This window comes from Dysidea avara, chromosome 7 (assembly GCF_963678975.1).
Source record: "Dysidea avara chromosome 7, odDysAvar1.4, whole genome shotgun sequence".
NCBI classification, from domain to species: Eukaryota; Metazoa; Porifera; class Demospongiae; order Dictyoceratida; family Dysideidae; genus Dysidea; species Dysidea avara.
This window is the reverse complement of record NC_089278.1, coordinates 18255456-18268326: the sequence shown is the minus strand read 5'-3', so window position 1 is coordinate 18268326 and position 12871 is coordinate 18255456. Positions and strand designations below refer to the sequence as shown.

Here is a 12871-nt window from a genome sequence, read left to right as displayed (position 1 = left end):
ATATACTCTAATAGAACAGTCAGCAATTCTAATAGAGCAGTCAAAAACTTCTAAAAAGGTGTATATAAAAGGTCCAAAAAAGTGGGAAAAAAGTTGTCTAGCATGGGGAATTGAACCTGCATCTGCACCACTCCACCACATGTTCACACACTGTTGTGGTGGCTTCTAAAGGGGTTTTAAATGTACTGCAGTATACGACCATAATTGATATAGATACATGTCACAAAACATCACATTGAATAATTTCATATCAAATCATCATAATGTTATTATTACAGATTTATTATGATGTGGCTAAAAACGATGCAGCGCATGGCTGCTGAAGGAGTTTTGGGTGTCAAAATACTTGCATCCAAGCTTTGAAAATCCAAAATTTTTCAGGCGGCATGCTCCAGCTTGGCACACTTACTCATGCTGCTAAGCATTGCCGTACAATATCAGATCATGTCAGATCAACTATGACTTTGATCTGACATAATGTCAGATCAATGAAGACTATAGTTATAATCCTCTCTGGTAACAATGAGAGTAGTAGGGGACAATGGTATAAAGATATGTGTTCATAGCTAGTTTACACACATGGCATCTAAAGGGCCATGCCATGCATCCAGACTCCTACAGGTGCATTCTCAGGTACATCCTCTAAAGTACCTGAGAATGATGAGAAGTAATTTCATGCTTGTATTCTCAGGTGCTGTTGTACCAGGAAAAATACACATGTCATGTATTTCATTCAATATTACAGTTGTTGTTGACGTATTCACTGAGATTTTGATTTATAGATTAAGGAGTTCATTTGTCAAAGGGAGGTAAAAAGTACCCCTCCCCCCATTCCTTGGCTAAGGCAATTAAAATAGAGATTGTGCAAACTGTGCAAGCTTTGGTTGATCAGGCTACATAATTATATTGCTAGTACTGAAAAAACTTTAAGTAACTTAAAAGGCAACATGCATGATTTTTGTTTTTATAAGAATTCTCTTTTCCTCTAATTGTTTTGTAGCCATCACCATGAGCTTCAACCAGTCAACATACAGTGTTGATGAAGAAGATGGACCAGCACAACCTGTACTAGTTCTCAGTAACCCATCATCAACTAATATTACTGTACAAGTTACAAGTAATGACATTACTGCAACTGGTGAGTAGACCAACATCACCTTTAACAACATGTTAACAGCGAGAATATTACAGGAGGTGTTGATTATGATTCTGGGCCACATATTGTCACATTTCCTGCTGGAGTAACCAGTGTTCCATTTGATGTTACAATACATAATGATAACATATTGGAAAGAAATGAAATATTGCAACTTGTTATCACTCCTAGTTCACTACCAAGCAGAGTCAGTCAAACTGCTCCTAATCAAACTGATATTACTATAATTGATAGTGATAGTGAGTGAAGTAACATACTGTGCATGTGTTGTGCAAACTGGGCTCACAGATTGGATTATAGAGAAATATATATGTTATAATTCACCCTGAATCAGTATTACCAAATATTTACAGTTAGATATTTTCTTTTAGAGTTAATTTTGCGAAATCCAAAGTTGCTTGTTACCATCTGTTTAACTTATGTGACAGATTGAGATTACTCATTTGGTTTGGTTAATTGATATGTGCGTGACCAGATCTACAAGAATTCCATATGTTAGCACTTTTTAAAATTCCATTTTATTGCATTTTCTTTATCTAGATAAACAAAGGGATGGTCAACCAAACTTCAGCTATAGAAGCCTTGAAGTTTCAAAGATACAGTGCTACAAAGTGGCAACAACAGGAAGATTGATTTGTACAGTGACAATACGGAAAATAAACTACAGGCGCTTAATTAAACTTACATAGCTTATGAATTCAGTTCTCTGCCAAGATGAAATTTATGCCATCAGATACTCCATCAACAGGCAAATCCATTGCTGGATAAGTTTGTCCTTCCAGGCCCTTCCTATGACCAGGGCAATAGCAAAAACATGAGAGAAAAATGATAGCAAACTGCTTGTCCAATGCAAGGCCGACTAACGCTCATATCTTCCATCTCCTTGAGAACACTGACACAAACCAACAATTTCTGAATTCCTCTTGCTTTGGGGATCATGATAGTACCACAGTATTTGCTATTAACACCTTCCTTGACTGTGAAACAAGTGCTCAAAAACAATTATGGAATTTTTTTCGAGTTTATAAATATTTCATCCATTGTGTTTATTGCATTATGCTGTAAAATTAGGCTTGCACTAACATGGGATTCCTGCAGATCTGGTCACATATAGATTCAGTTACGCAGTCAATGGTCAAGACACACTTTTAATTTTAAGACAGTATGTTTCCTTTAATGTTTTATATTTTATAGAGTGATTACTTATATAGTTTTTTATACACCATTTGTCACTTTTAACAGACAAGGAAGCCTCGGGTATGGTTGGTAGTGAATCCCAGTTAATAGAACTGGAACCCACAATTGTTAATACTCAACACCATTACACATGCAAACGGCAATCACGTGATCTATTTGGAATTGCTCTTACTGAGTTAAGATTGAAGCTGCAGCAAATATGCCAAAAACAGCTACTCGTAGTGGAATGGGTGCTACTTACTGTATGCAGGCATGAAGATTCTGTCAGAAAGATTCCTTGTCACAATGATGGCATCCGCCTGTCCATGAAGATTGCAACCGGCATCATGCCAAAGCAACTAAGTTTTACGTGTCATGTAGTGTTATCGTTTGCTGCTTTGTGATCATTATCCTCTCTGAAATGCTGGGATTACTGCTTGGTTTATTGCCTTTCTTTGCTTACTGCCCTACTTGGCCTACTGCCCTGTTTGGCCTACTGCCCTGGTTGACAGCCTTGCTTGGCTTGCTGCCCTGCTTGGCGTACTGCCTTGCTTAGCTTACTGCCCTGCTTTTGGTTTACTGCCTTACTTGGCTTACTGCCTTGCTTGGCCTACTGCCTATGCTTGGCTTACTGCCCTGTTCAACCTATTACCTGCTTGGCTTGTTGCTCTGCTTTACCCACTGCCTTTCTTGGCTTACTTTCCTTCTTGGCCTATTGCTGTGCCTACAGTAGCGCTTATTGCCCTGATTGGCGTGTTGCTGTGCCTACAGTACTTGACTTATTGCCTGGCTAACCACCCTGCTCGGCCTACTTCCATGCCTACAGTACTTGACTTATTGCCTGGCTTTGCCACCCTGCTTGGCCTATTGCTGTGCTAGGATTACTGCCTTGCTTGGCCTATTCCCTGCTTGGTTTACTGCCCTGCTTGACCCATTTCCTTTCTTGGCTTACTGCCCTGCTTGGCCTATTGTCATTCCTACATACTTGACTTATTTCCTTGCTCTTGGCCTATTGCTGTGCTAGGATAACTGCCCTGTGTGGCTTACTGCTTTGCAGCCCTGCTTTTGGCCTACTGCCTTGTGCCTTGCATGGCATACTGCCATGCTTGGCTTACTGCCCTGCTTAGCCTACTGCCCTGCTTGGCTTGCTGCCCCGCTCGGCCTTTCTGTTGTGCTAGAATCACTGCTTGATCTTCTGCCTTACTTGGTTTACTGCCTTTCTTGGCTTACCTCCCTACTTGGCCTACTGCCCTGCTTGGCATACTGCCTTGCATGGCTTACTGGCTTACATGGCTTACTGCCTTGCTCGACTTACTGCCCTGCCTTGCTTACAGCTGATACTTTGTGCTGATGATGGCAACTTTAAGTGACTTTAAGTGTCCTTGCTGTGTACTTATCACTCATTACCAACTACTATATGCTGTGCATTGCTGACTACTGTATGCGTGTATACTTAGACTAGTCATCACATCGCTCATTCCTTGTGTTGTGCATTGCTATTTCTTTGTTGCTAATTGTGCATTGCTGCATGCTTATCACATGTTACTCACTTATCATGTGTTGCTCATTGTTTGTTGCTCATTGTTTGTTGCTCATTGTTTGTTGCTCATTGTTTGTTGCTCATTGTTTGTTGCTCATTGTTTGTTGCTTATCGTGCACTGCTCATTGTTATTTGTACTGCTATTTGTTTGATGCTCATCATGTGCTGCTTGCATGTCATTGCTCATTGTTTGCTGCTCATCATGCATTATTTGCTGTGTTACTGCTTATCATACATTGCTCATTGTCTGTTGCTTATTATGCATTGCTCGTTGTTTGTTGCTTGTCATGCACTGCGCATTATTTGTTGCTTGGCATGCATTGTTCATTGTTTGTTGCTTGTCATGCAGTGTGCATTGTTTGTTGCTCATAATGCCTTGCTCATTGCTTTTCATTCATTGATCATCATTCATTGCGTATCATGTGTTGCATGGTGCTTATTGCTAATCATTCACTGCTTGTCGCTTATTGCTTGTTGCTTGTCACGCATTGTTTATTGCTCGTTATGCATTGCTCTTTTCTTTGTTGCTCGGCATGTGTTACTCATAGTTTGTGGCTTTACTCATCGTTTGTTGCTAATTACATGCTGCTGCGATTTCATTGCACTATACTCTCTATATGCCATGCTGGCAGAGTTTGGGGGAAATTGGAAGCAGTTCGGCTGCTTAATATAACTTAAGTACTGGCTATAGCAATAGAAATACAGCAGCTAAATTCCTCACTAGGGCAAATGCAAGTGCATTTAGCACCTAGCATCTAGCAATGCCCTGGGCTGCCCCGTTTTCCCCAAACCATACATAGCTCTAATGCATGCCAGTGGTAGTGCATGCAGGCCAGCTGATGCAAGATTTTAATCATGTAAAACTCTATAGCCAGTAGTTTACTGTGCAAGGATTTAGAATGTAACTAGAGTGGGATATTGGAAACAGCTGAAATTGAAAACTGAAACTGAAACGGAAAAACTGAAACTGAAAAACTAAAATTGGTCAATACTTCATATTAACAGATACCTTTTAACAAAGACCACCTCTGTAATAGGACCACCTGTATAATAGACCACCTCTAATAAAACCACCTCATTTTATAGTAGTTATGTCAAAACAAATATGGCTAAGGTGTACTCATAATGTAATAAAGTATCAATCTCAAAAAGCTGCAAAAGTCCTCAAAAAATGTGCACTCTATTAGGGTATTACAATAATATTATGAATTAAATCATGCAATGAAACACATTTATAAGTCTGGCTTCAATAATTATCATTGTATCTACATAAAAAAGAAATGTGAGTAAAAACAAACCTCAAAGTCAGTCATAGGCTGGTTTTGGGGCCTTATACAGTACAAAAGAAGTGAAATCCACACAAAACAGTCAAGCTGTAAAAAAATGTGTGGCCTTAAAAAACCTGGGTGAAAAACGTTGTGAAATCAAAGGTGGCGGCCAAGAAATGGCTGCAATGATGTTAATGATAAGTTTTTTTAAGGCCACGCCATTTTTTCACAGCTTGGCTGCTTTGTGTGGATAGTAATATATAGCACAGGATAAAAGTCACTTTTATGGAATAGTCTTAGTCCAACTAACATCAATTACAGTGTTAAATACAAGAGAGCACATAAAAGCAGCTAAGTACTGAATTTTTAAAGTCACCATTGAATTTTTGGACTACCTGCCTGCTTGCCTGCCTGCCTGCCTGCCTGCCTGCCTGCCTGCCTGCCTGCCTGCCTGCCTGCCTGCCTGCCTGCCTGCCTGCCTGCCTGCCTGCCTGCCTGCCTGCCTGCCTGCCTGCCTGCCTGCCTGCCTGCCTGCCTGCCTGCCTGCCTGCCTGCCTGCCTGCCTGCCTGACCACAGTCGTAAGGCTAGAGGCCAAACAAAACAGTACAAGGCCACCATTTCATGCCACAAATAGCAAACTCATGGGTAGCATGTGCCTTTTCTGGTTCAAAGAGTATCTGGTCTACTTATTTTTCTTGCAAGGAAACCCATACCAAGGTATTAATTTTCCATATCAACACTTGTCCTTAGAGGAGCATAGTTAGATATCACATAACTATTTGAAGTGCTTAAGAGGGGAGTAGATATGTGTAGTTGCGCTTAAAATGATTGTGTACGACCACACCCTTAAATGATCATAACACACCACCATTCCCTGATCAGAACTGGGTGACCACCACCTTTAATGACCTAGCTGCAATCAGTAGTAAGCAAGACAAGGCATTGAACCACTCTCCTTCAATCTTTTACATATAGCTCAGATCACCATACTCTAATAATGCATTACAGTCACATATGTACATATATCATAGCTACATGTGCCATGACAAAAGGTAGTGCTATTAATTTTAGGTTTCAGCAGCAATAAAAAGTAGTGAAACAAGAAATAGTAGCTAGTCTATGTGCATAAAACATTCATATTGCCTGTTTCACTACTTTTCATTGCTGGACCGTATATTATAATAATTTTTAATTGCACTAGTGGATTGACTATTTAATTGTACATTGCAGTTTTGATGGTGAAATTCTCTCAGCATGTATACCCTGGGACTGAGTCACTTGGTAAAGTTCCTGTAACTTTGTTGTTTGAAGGAGGTACGTCAGACAGTGACATTAGTGTGACTGTGACACCATCTGACCAGTCACCATCATCTGCTGAGGGTAAGAGATGTGTGTTCTAGACTGACTTGTTAGTTAATGTTGACTTATCAGGTAATAGAGTGGACTATACTTCTACTCCTATCACTGCCACCTTCACTGCTGAAACTACTAGTACTACAATTGATGTACCTGTTAGTACAGATGATATTGCAGAAGGGCCAGAGACATTTGGTATTACCTTTACTATTCCTGCATCACTGAGTCGTGTTGTTCCTGGGGACATTACCATGGCCGTTGGAAACATTACTGATACCACAAGTATGTATTAAGAATTGTATAAATGTTTTATTATTTTCTTGAATAGCTACTGTAAACTTCAGCCACTCATCATACAATATTAATGAAACTGCTGGACAATTACAAGTTACACTAATTCTCAGTAATACATCATCAACCATCATTACTGTACAAGTGTCTACCAGAAATATATCAGCATATGGTAAGTAGTGTAGTGTAGTATGAACTACAGCAGCTACACTTTAGATGTTGTGAATTAGTTGTGTTAGTTTAGTGAAGTCAGTGGCATAGCTACCATTAAGGCAACTGAGGCAGAGAACTTATTCCTGCAAACAATTAATATATTAGAGCAGTCACAAATTCTAATAAAGCAATCACAGAACTTACGGGTGTCTTATGTACTAAACTTTTCTGGCTACACCTTGGGAGTCCATGTATTACCTGTTGTGACATCTAAAACGTTACACTGAAAGTGATTCCAGCATGGTATTAGAATAATACTTATGGGAAGAAGATGAAATAAATAAGTACATGGATACGTTAATTATTGAACCTCAAACCTTTTGTGGTTTCAAAAAAAAATTGAGATAAAGACCGAGAAGATACAACATAGAAACCAACAGTGTGTAACAATTGCGTGATTAAGTGGTGCTAATCAAACAATGATTACTTCCCATACCTACCAGGCAAACTGTGTAAAGGAATGAGCCTAATACTGCTATCATATGGTATGGTAGTACTGTATATTAGGGATTATAGAAGTTTGGGCTTTCTTGTCCAAAAATTTCATCCATAAAGCCAGCTTTATTTTTCCTTCAAAACAGATTGGCAGTATTGGTTAGGCATAACCAAACCCAAAAATATCTTCAGACTGACCCCAAACCCTTTCAACAAGTATTTTATGTTTAATTGTCTATTAACTGTTGCCTACCTGCCTGCCTTCTTGCCTGCCTGACTGACTGACTGACTGACTGACTGACTGACTGACTGACTGACTGACGGACGGACGGACGGACTGACTGACTGACTGACTGACTGACTGACTGACTGACTGACTGATGCCTTCTGCCAAGCATAACTCAACATGAATAAGGTTACTGGCTTGATTTCTTCACTGTTTGATGTTGCTTCATCCAGAGACATCTTTTCACCAACTGCAGTTTGTACGATACACAAATCATGGACTTACCTTGTGTCCCAGTTCTTTTGCTGAACAACAGAAGGTGTTGATTCATTATAGCATGATATGGCCTTCCTGTGGTTGTGTTGACTAGCTATCCACTAAATGTCTATACTTTCTGTAGCAAGTGGATTGGTTGCAGAGACACTTCTCCTACTGTTCTTCATTTGTAACACTATGTAATGTGCAGAAAATAGCTAGAAATGACAAACAAACCACCCTGTAGAGAGTTCAGCTACATATATAAAAAGTTATTCTGATGAGAGTTCAATTACAAACAAGTCACCCTGTAGAGATTTCAGTTATTAGGATGTGACTAAAACATGGAACACACTGGAAAACTGGCTTGCAAATGGACCGGCTCATGCAAATCTACTACCCTAATAAAACATGGATTTTCTATTGTAGCCTACATTACAACATCTACTAAGTACAACAAACGTGAATCCCTTGAACGAAGTATAATCAAACTACCATCAAGTCTTGTGCTTTGCTTAATACAAGTGATAAGTTTAACTAGTAGTACTGTAACCAAGATTAGAATCGTCCTATAAAAACAACATAACAGAAATTCCAGCTGATGAACTACAACGAGGTATGACTTCAAAGCCTGCTCATTACCACTGGTCATCTTTAAATTGAAAAGCAGCGACAACAAACACAAATCCAAGGAACAGCACATCTTCAACAAGTCTTAAAAGCTTGTCTATTGACTATTTACAGTTGTAACACAAAGAGTGCGCTTTTAATTGAGCACAAAAAACGAAATTTAACACCAATTGTAAGCGCATATCTTAATATTGGCTCAGATAAGCTTTGAGATGGTGCTCAGAGGTTTACACAGTGTCATTGTACAACTGGAATTGTTTCCAAGTGGCTAATTGTGATAAAAGGCAAGTTTCTTCCAGTCCATTGCCAAGTCTGTTTTCAGTCTGTTCCACATTTACAGTACAGTCCACTTCAAATTCATACACGCATGGAAATTTGCATATGGTGCCATGCATCTATCTGTGTGAGAAATTCCACAGTTACACATGGAGAATGCCATGACCACAAGCAGGGAATTCCACAGTCATGCATTGGGAATTTTATGGCCATACATGGGGCCAGGGCCATGTGTGGTAAAAGCCACAGGCAGTACATGAAAAACATAGTGTGATTGTTTAGCCAGTGGTGTATTTCATTACTATACAAGTGCAGTGTAGCTATGCTGTAATTTCATAACCATTATACTGCATAGCTACTTACCCTGTCTTTTCAATGTACAGTAAGTCTTACTTCACTATCTACCAAACTCTAGCACCCGTCTACTACAGGAGCAATAGCTCAGATTGACATGTTGAAACTTCAGAGAGAGCTCTTCATGATTATAATGAAATGAATTTTGTATATGCCACATTTGTTTCTTGCTCACACAGTTTCCATACATATTATATGTTGAGGTAGGGCTCTGCAATATACCTATAATAATTATTTAGTCATACTGAAGTATTAACAAAGCCACAATACCATATACCGAGGCCCAATACTGAACCATGATACCAAATTATCAAAAATACCAAATATATTGTAGTAGTAAAATACAAAGAATTAGATGTCATGGCATGAAAATAAATTGTGTGTTTACAGAATGGGTAGCTGAGTGCAAATTTTGTTTGCCTTTGCGACTTACTAAATACCATTTATATATTCCATATCCATTCAAGGGAAACACCTATATTTGGTAATACAGAGGTGTTTAAAATAAATAAATATATATACATGAATAAAAGTTTTAGCAATACTGCAGAGCCCTTTGTTGAGGTCAAAGTTCATGTACTGGACCTGCTTAACCAACTACTACTCCACCTTTAAAAGATCCCACATCAATGCCATAAACTCTTCACACTAAATTCAACAATAGCCATGAGGTATTGAACCAGCCTAAGCATAGCTCAAGTGCAAAATTTTGCTTGAGTTTGGTCAGCTTGCTACATTGGAACTTCTGATTACCGCTTAGTTTAGTAGTAACAACATATAACAGTAATACAATAATATTTGTAATAAAAAAGAGATGATGGTTCAAAGTCTCCTCAATAGTACAGCACATCTGAAGGTGATGAGACTGAAGAATGGAGGGTATGGTGAAGCATAGTTGTCACCCTATAAAAATCAACAACAAAAAAGGTGAAGTGAATGCATATTCATGATATTGTTTATCAGTCAGATCTGTGAAAGACATTGCTCTAGCTATTGGACATGGTTAGCCAATGGTATAAACATGTTCCATGAGTACATGCATGGTAATATTCTTGGCCATGCGTGGTAGTATTCCTGGCCATGCGTGATCACCGTGTAGATACAAATAAGTCACCCTGCAGAGGTAACAAGTCACCCTGTAAACAGTTAAGCTAAACTACAAGTAACCCTGTAGGGAGTTCAATTACATCGTGGTTCATCCTGTAGAGAATTCAACTCACCCTATGAGTTCATCTATAAACAAGTCATTAATGTTTAGTTACGCTACCACTCACCTATTTACGTGCTCTGTTCCTCAGATCTTCATTCTTCACCTCCAGCAATCCATTGATTGAGGAGGGTGTTTGGTAAGTGCCACAGGGCCTCATCTGCCATGGTATACGGCCTAGGCAAGGTTATGTAATTCCAGCGGGACCAAAGTAGGAAGTACTTTTGGTTTATTGATGCTTGGGTAATGAAAGAGTTTAGAGCAGAGAAGCGTCTCTGTCCTAAACTCTTTACAATAGAGGCCATAGGTAGGTCATGATATGTATTATGTATATCGTGATCTACCGCCCCAAGCATCAAGGTTATTTATTTATTTATTTAGACCATGCAATGTGCAGAAATAATGATGGTGGCAACATCTAGTAATCTGCTAGATAAGCTATGCTTGCAGCATACAGAAGATGATGATGATGATGTGCAAGCTGAGCAACAGTGACATACAAAACAAGCAGTGGCAGTGACATACGTTGGTATACGGACAAGCAATGGTGACGACATACATATCAAGCAAGTGTGATGACATAAACATTAGGAAGACATAACGTACACGCAAACTAACATGCAACTAACAACCCAATGGTGTGCCCCGTACCAATTGCCTGGCAAAGTTGTGGAACACATCCTAACCATAGAACTACAGATATATGACGAAGACACTGTATCATGTACACATTAGAGCAAGCACTGTGTTTTGAAACAATTCCTGTTGAAGATGTATAGGTTGAAGTTTCCTTTAATGACAATAAAATGGACTTTTCTTTGGGACTATTATAAGACTCAAGGGGTATGGTGTGCAAGAAGCTGGCACAACACCGTGAAACTACTATGCAAAGTTCTAACATGTACTTGGCTACTTTTCAACATACAATTTATGATAACCATGTGTTTGTGTTGTTGTTTTTACAAAGCAACTCTTATTCTTTCACATTTTACTGGAGGTGTACCAATAGAGAAATTTCTGAACCGATCCAATATAAAGCGATATACTGAGTCAGAACACCGATACCGACCCAATATAATAAAGTGCAGCTATACATTAAGATTAGAGGAAACTGAGAAACTTTAACTTGCCCTAAGATACACTTAGTAAGTAGTTCCAAGTCCTAACAATCACTGCCAATGATTGATTGCCTGTGGTGGTGTGGCCTCAATTAACAGCCCAGACCGTGAGGCACCCACGAGTTTATTTATTATTATTATTATTTAGTGCGCGCTCCCACCAAGATAAGTCCAAATCACTCCGTATTTTTAATGGCTTGTAGAGATGGCTGGTTGTTTCAAGCTGTGTTTCTAGTTTATTCATCCCATGGTTGCTTTTTTTTTTTACTTTATTTTATTTATTTATTTTTTATAGCTCTCCACTATGATCATTTTGTATGGTTATAACAAAGAATTTTGCTATGCATGTATTTCTATGGCTTTTCATAGCGTAGCACTTCTTTTCAAGGATAAAACTACTGTTTCCCCAGCTTTGTTTGCTATATAACAGAGGGTATAATGCGGCTTTACCATGGCAAAGACTATTTCGGTATATTATATTGATTTTGGCGGCTATATTGAGACCAACCGATATTGGCAAAAGACAAAATCGCCATATTGGCCACTGATACGATGTACCGGTACATCCCCACTGATTGCATGCAAATATATACAGTGTGTGTGGGGACAGTGTAAGATTATACTAGTACACCAATTGGTGTTATACTGTTGCTTACCCGATGCAGCATCTTGTCTGAGGCCGTTTCGCGATAGTCGTGGTGTTTGTCCTCGAAGACTCTGATTGATGCCCACCACATGATTTCCCTGCATTTTTGTTGATTAGGTGGCGTCCGACGAACTGGCTATGGTATGAGGTGGAGCTGTAGTTACTGTTGGTATTGAGTCCAGCGGCGTCGGAGCTGTCCCAGGCGACAGTGACACCGTGCGTGGGCCAAGGTAAGCAACTTGTAGAAACGACCCTGAAGGCGGCTACTAGCATTGTAGTATCGCATCTTGTCGCGTCGTCGTCCTGTCCGGAATACTTGTTCCTTTAGGCGGCCCTTCCTCAGGCGTGACAAAGCTCTTCGCTTGCTCAATCCAGCAGTCGACCTTCCCAAGGACGACGACCGTTTCCTCAGCCGGTGAGAACTACGAGTATTCATCTTGAAGATTTAAAGCCACTGTAACTGGCAAGATTTGTTACAACAGGTATGAATTACTGCCAACGTGTTCTGCTCACTTTGTTGCACATGCGTTGTTCTTATTAGAGCCCACTGTTGCATGCTAATATTTTGGGTACTTGCGCAGCCTACGCTTCACAACATTAACTGTGTTTAATAACTTAAACTTTATTTATGCATGTACAGAGTTCAGTTAAAATACAAGTCACCTTGTAGAGAGTTTAGCTACAATACAAGTCACCCTGTTTAGTACATAACAAGTTGCCCTG

General features: G+C 39.5%; 1 protein-coding gene across 1 annotated transcript in view; it reads left to right on the top strand.

Annotated features, from left to right (window-relative positions):
• The window catches only part of LOC136261087 (mucin-17-like), a 193765-nt gene that overhangs the window by 77667 nt on the left and 103227 nt on the right, over positions 1-12871 (top strand). Inside the window, exons 16-20 of the mRNA XM_066055053.1 lie at positions 1001-1138; positions 1192-1395; positions 6372-6521; positions 6573-6779; positions 6826-6960. Coding sequence (XP_065911125.1) covers positions 1001-1138; positions 1192-1395; positions 6372-6521; positions 6573-6779; positions 6826-6960 — 834 coding nt within the window. The remainder of the gene's footprint in view (positions 1-1000; positions 1139-1191; positions 1396-6371; positions 6522-6572; positions 6780-6825; positions 6961-12871) is intronic.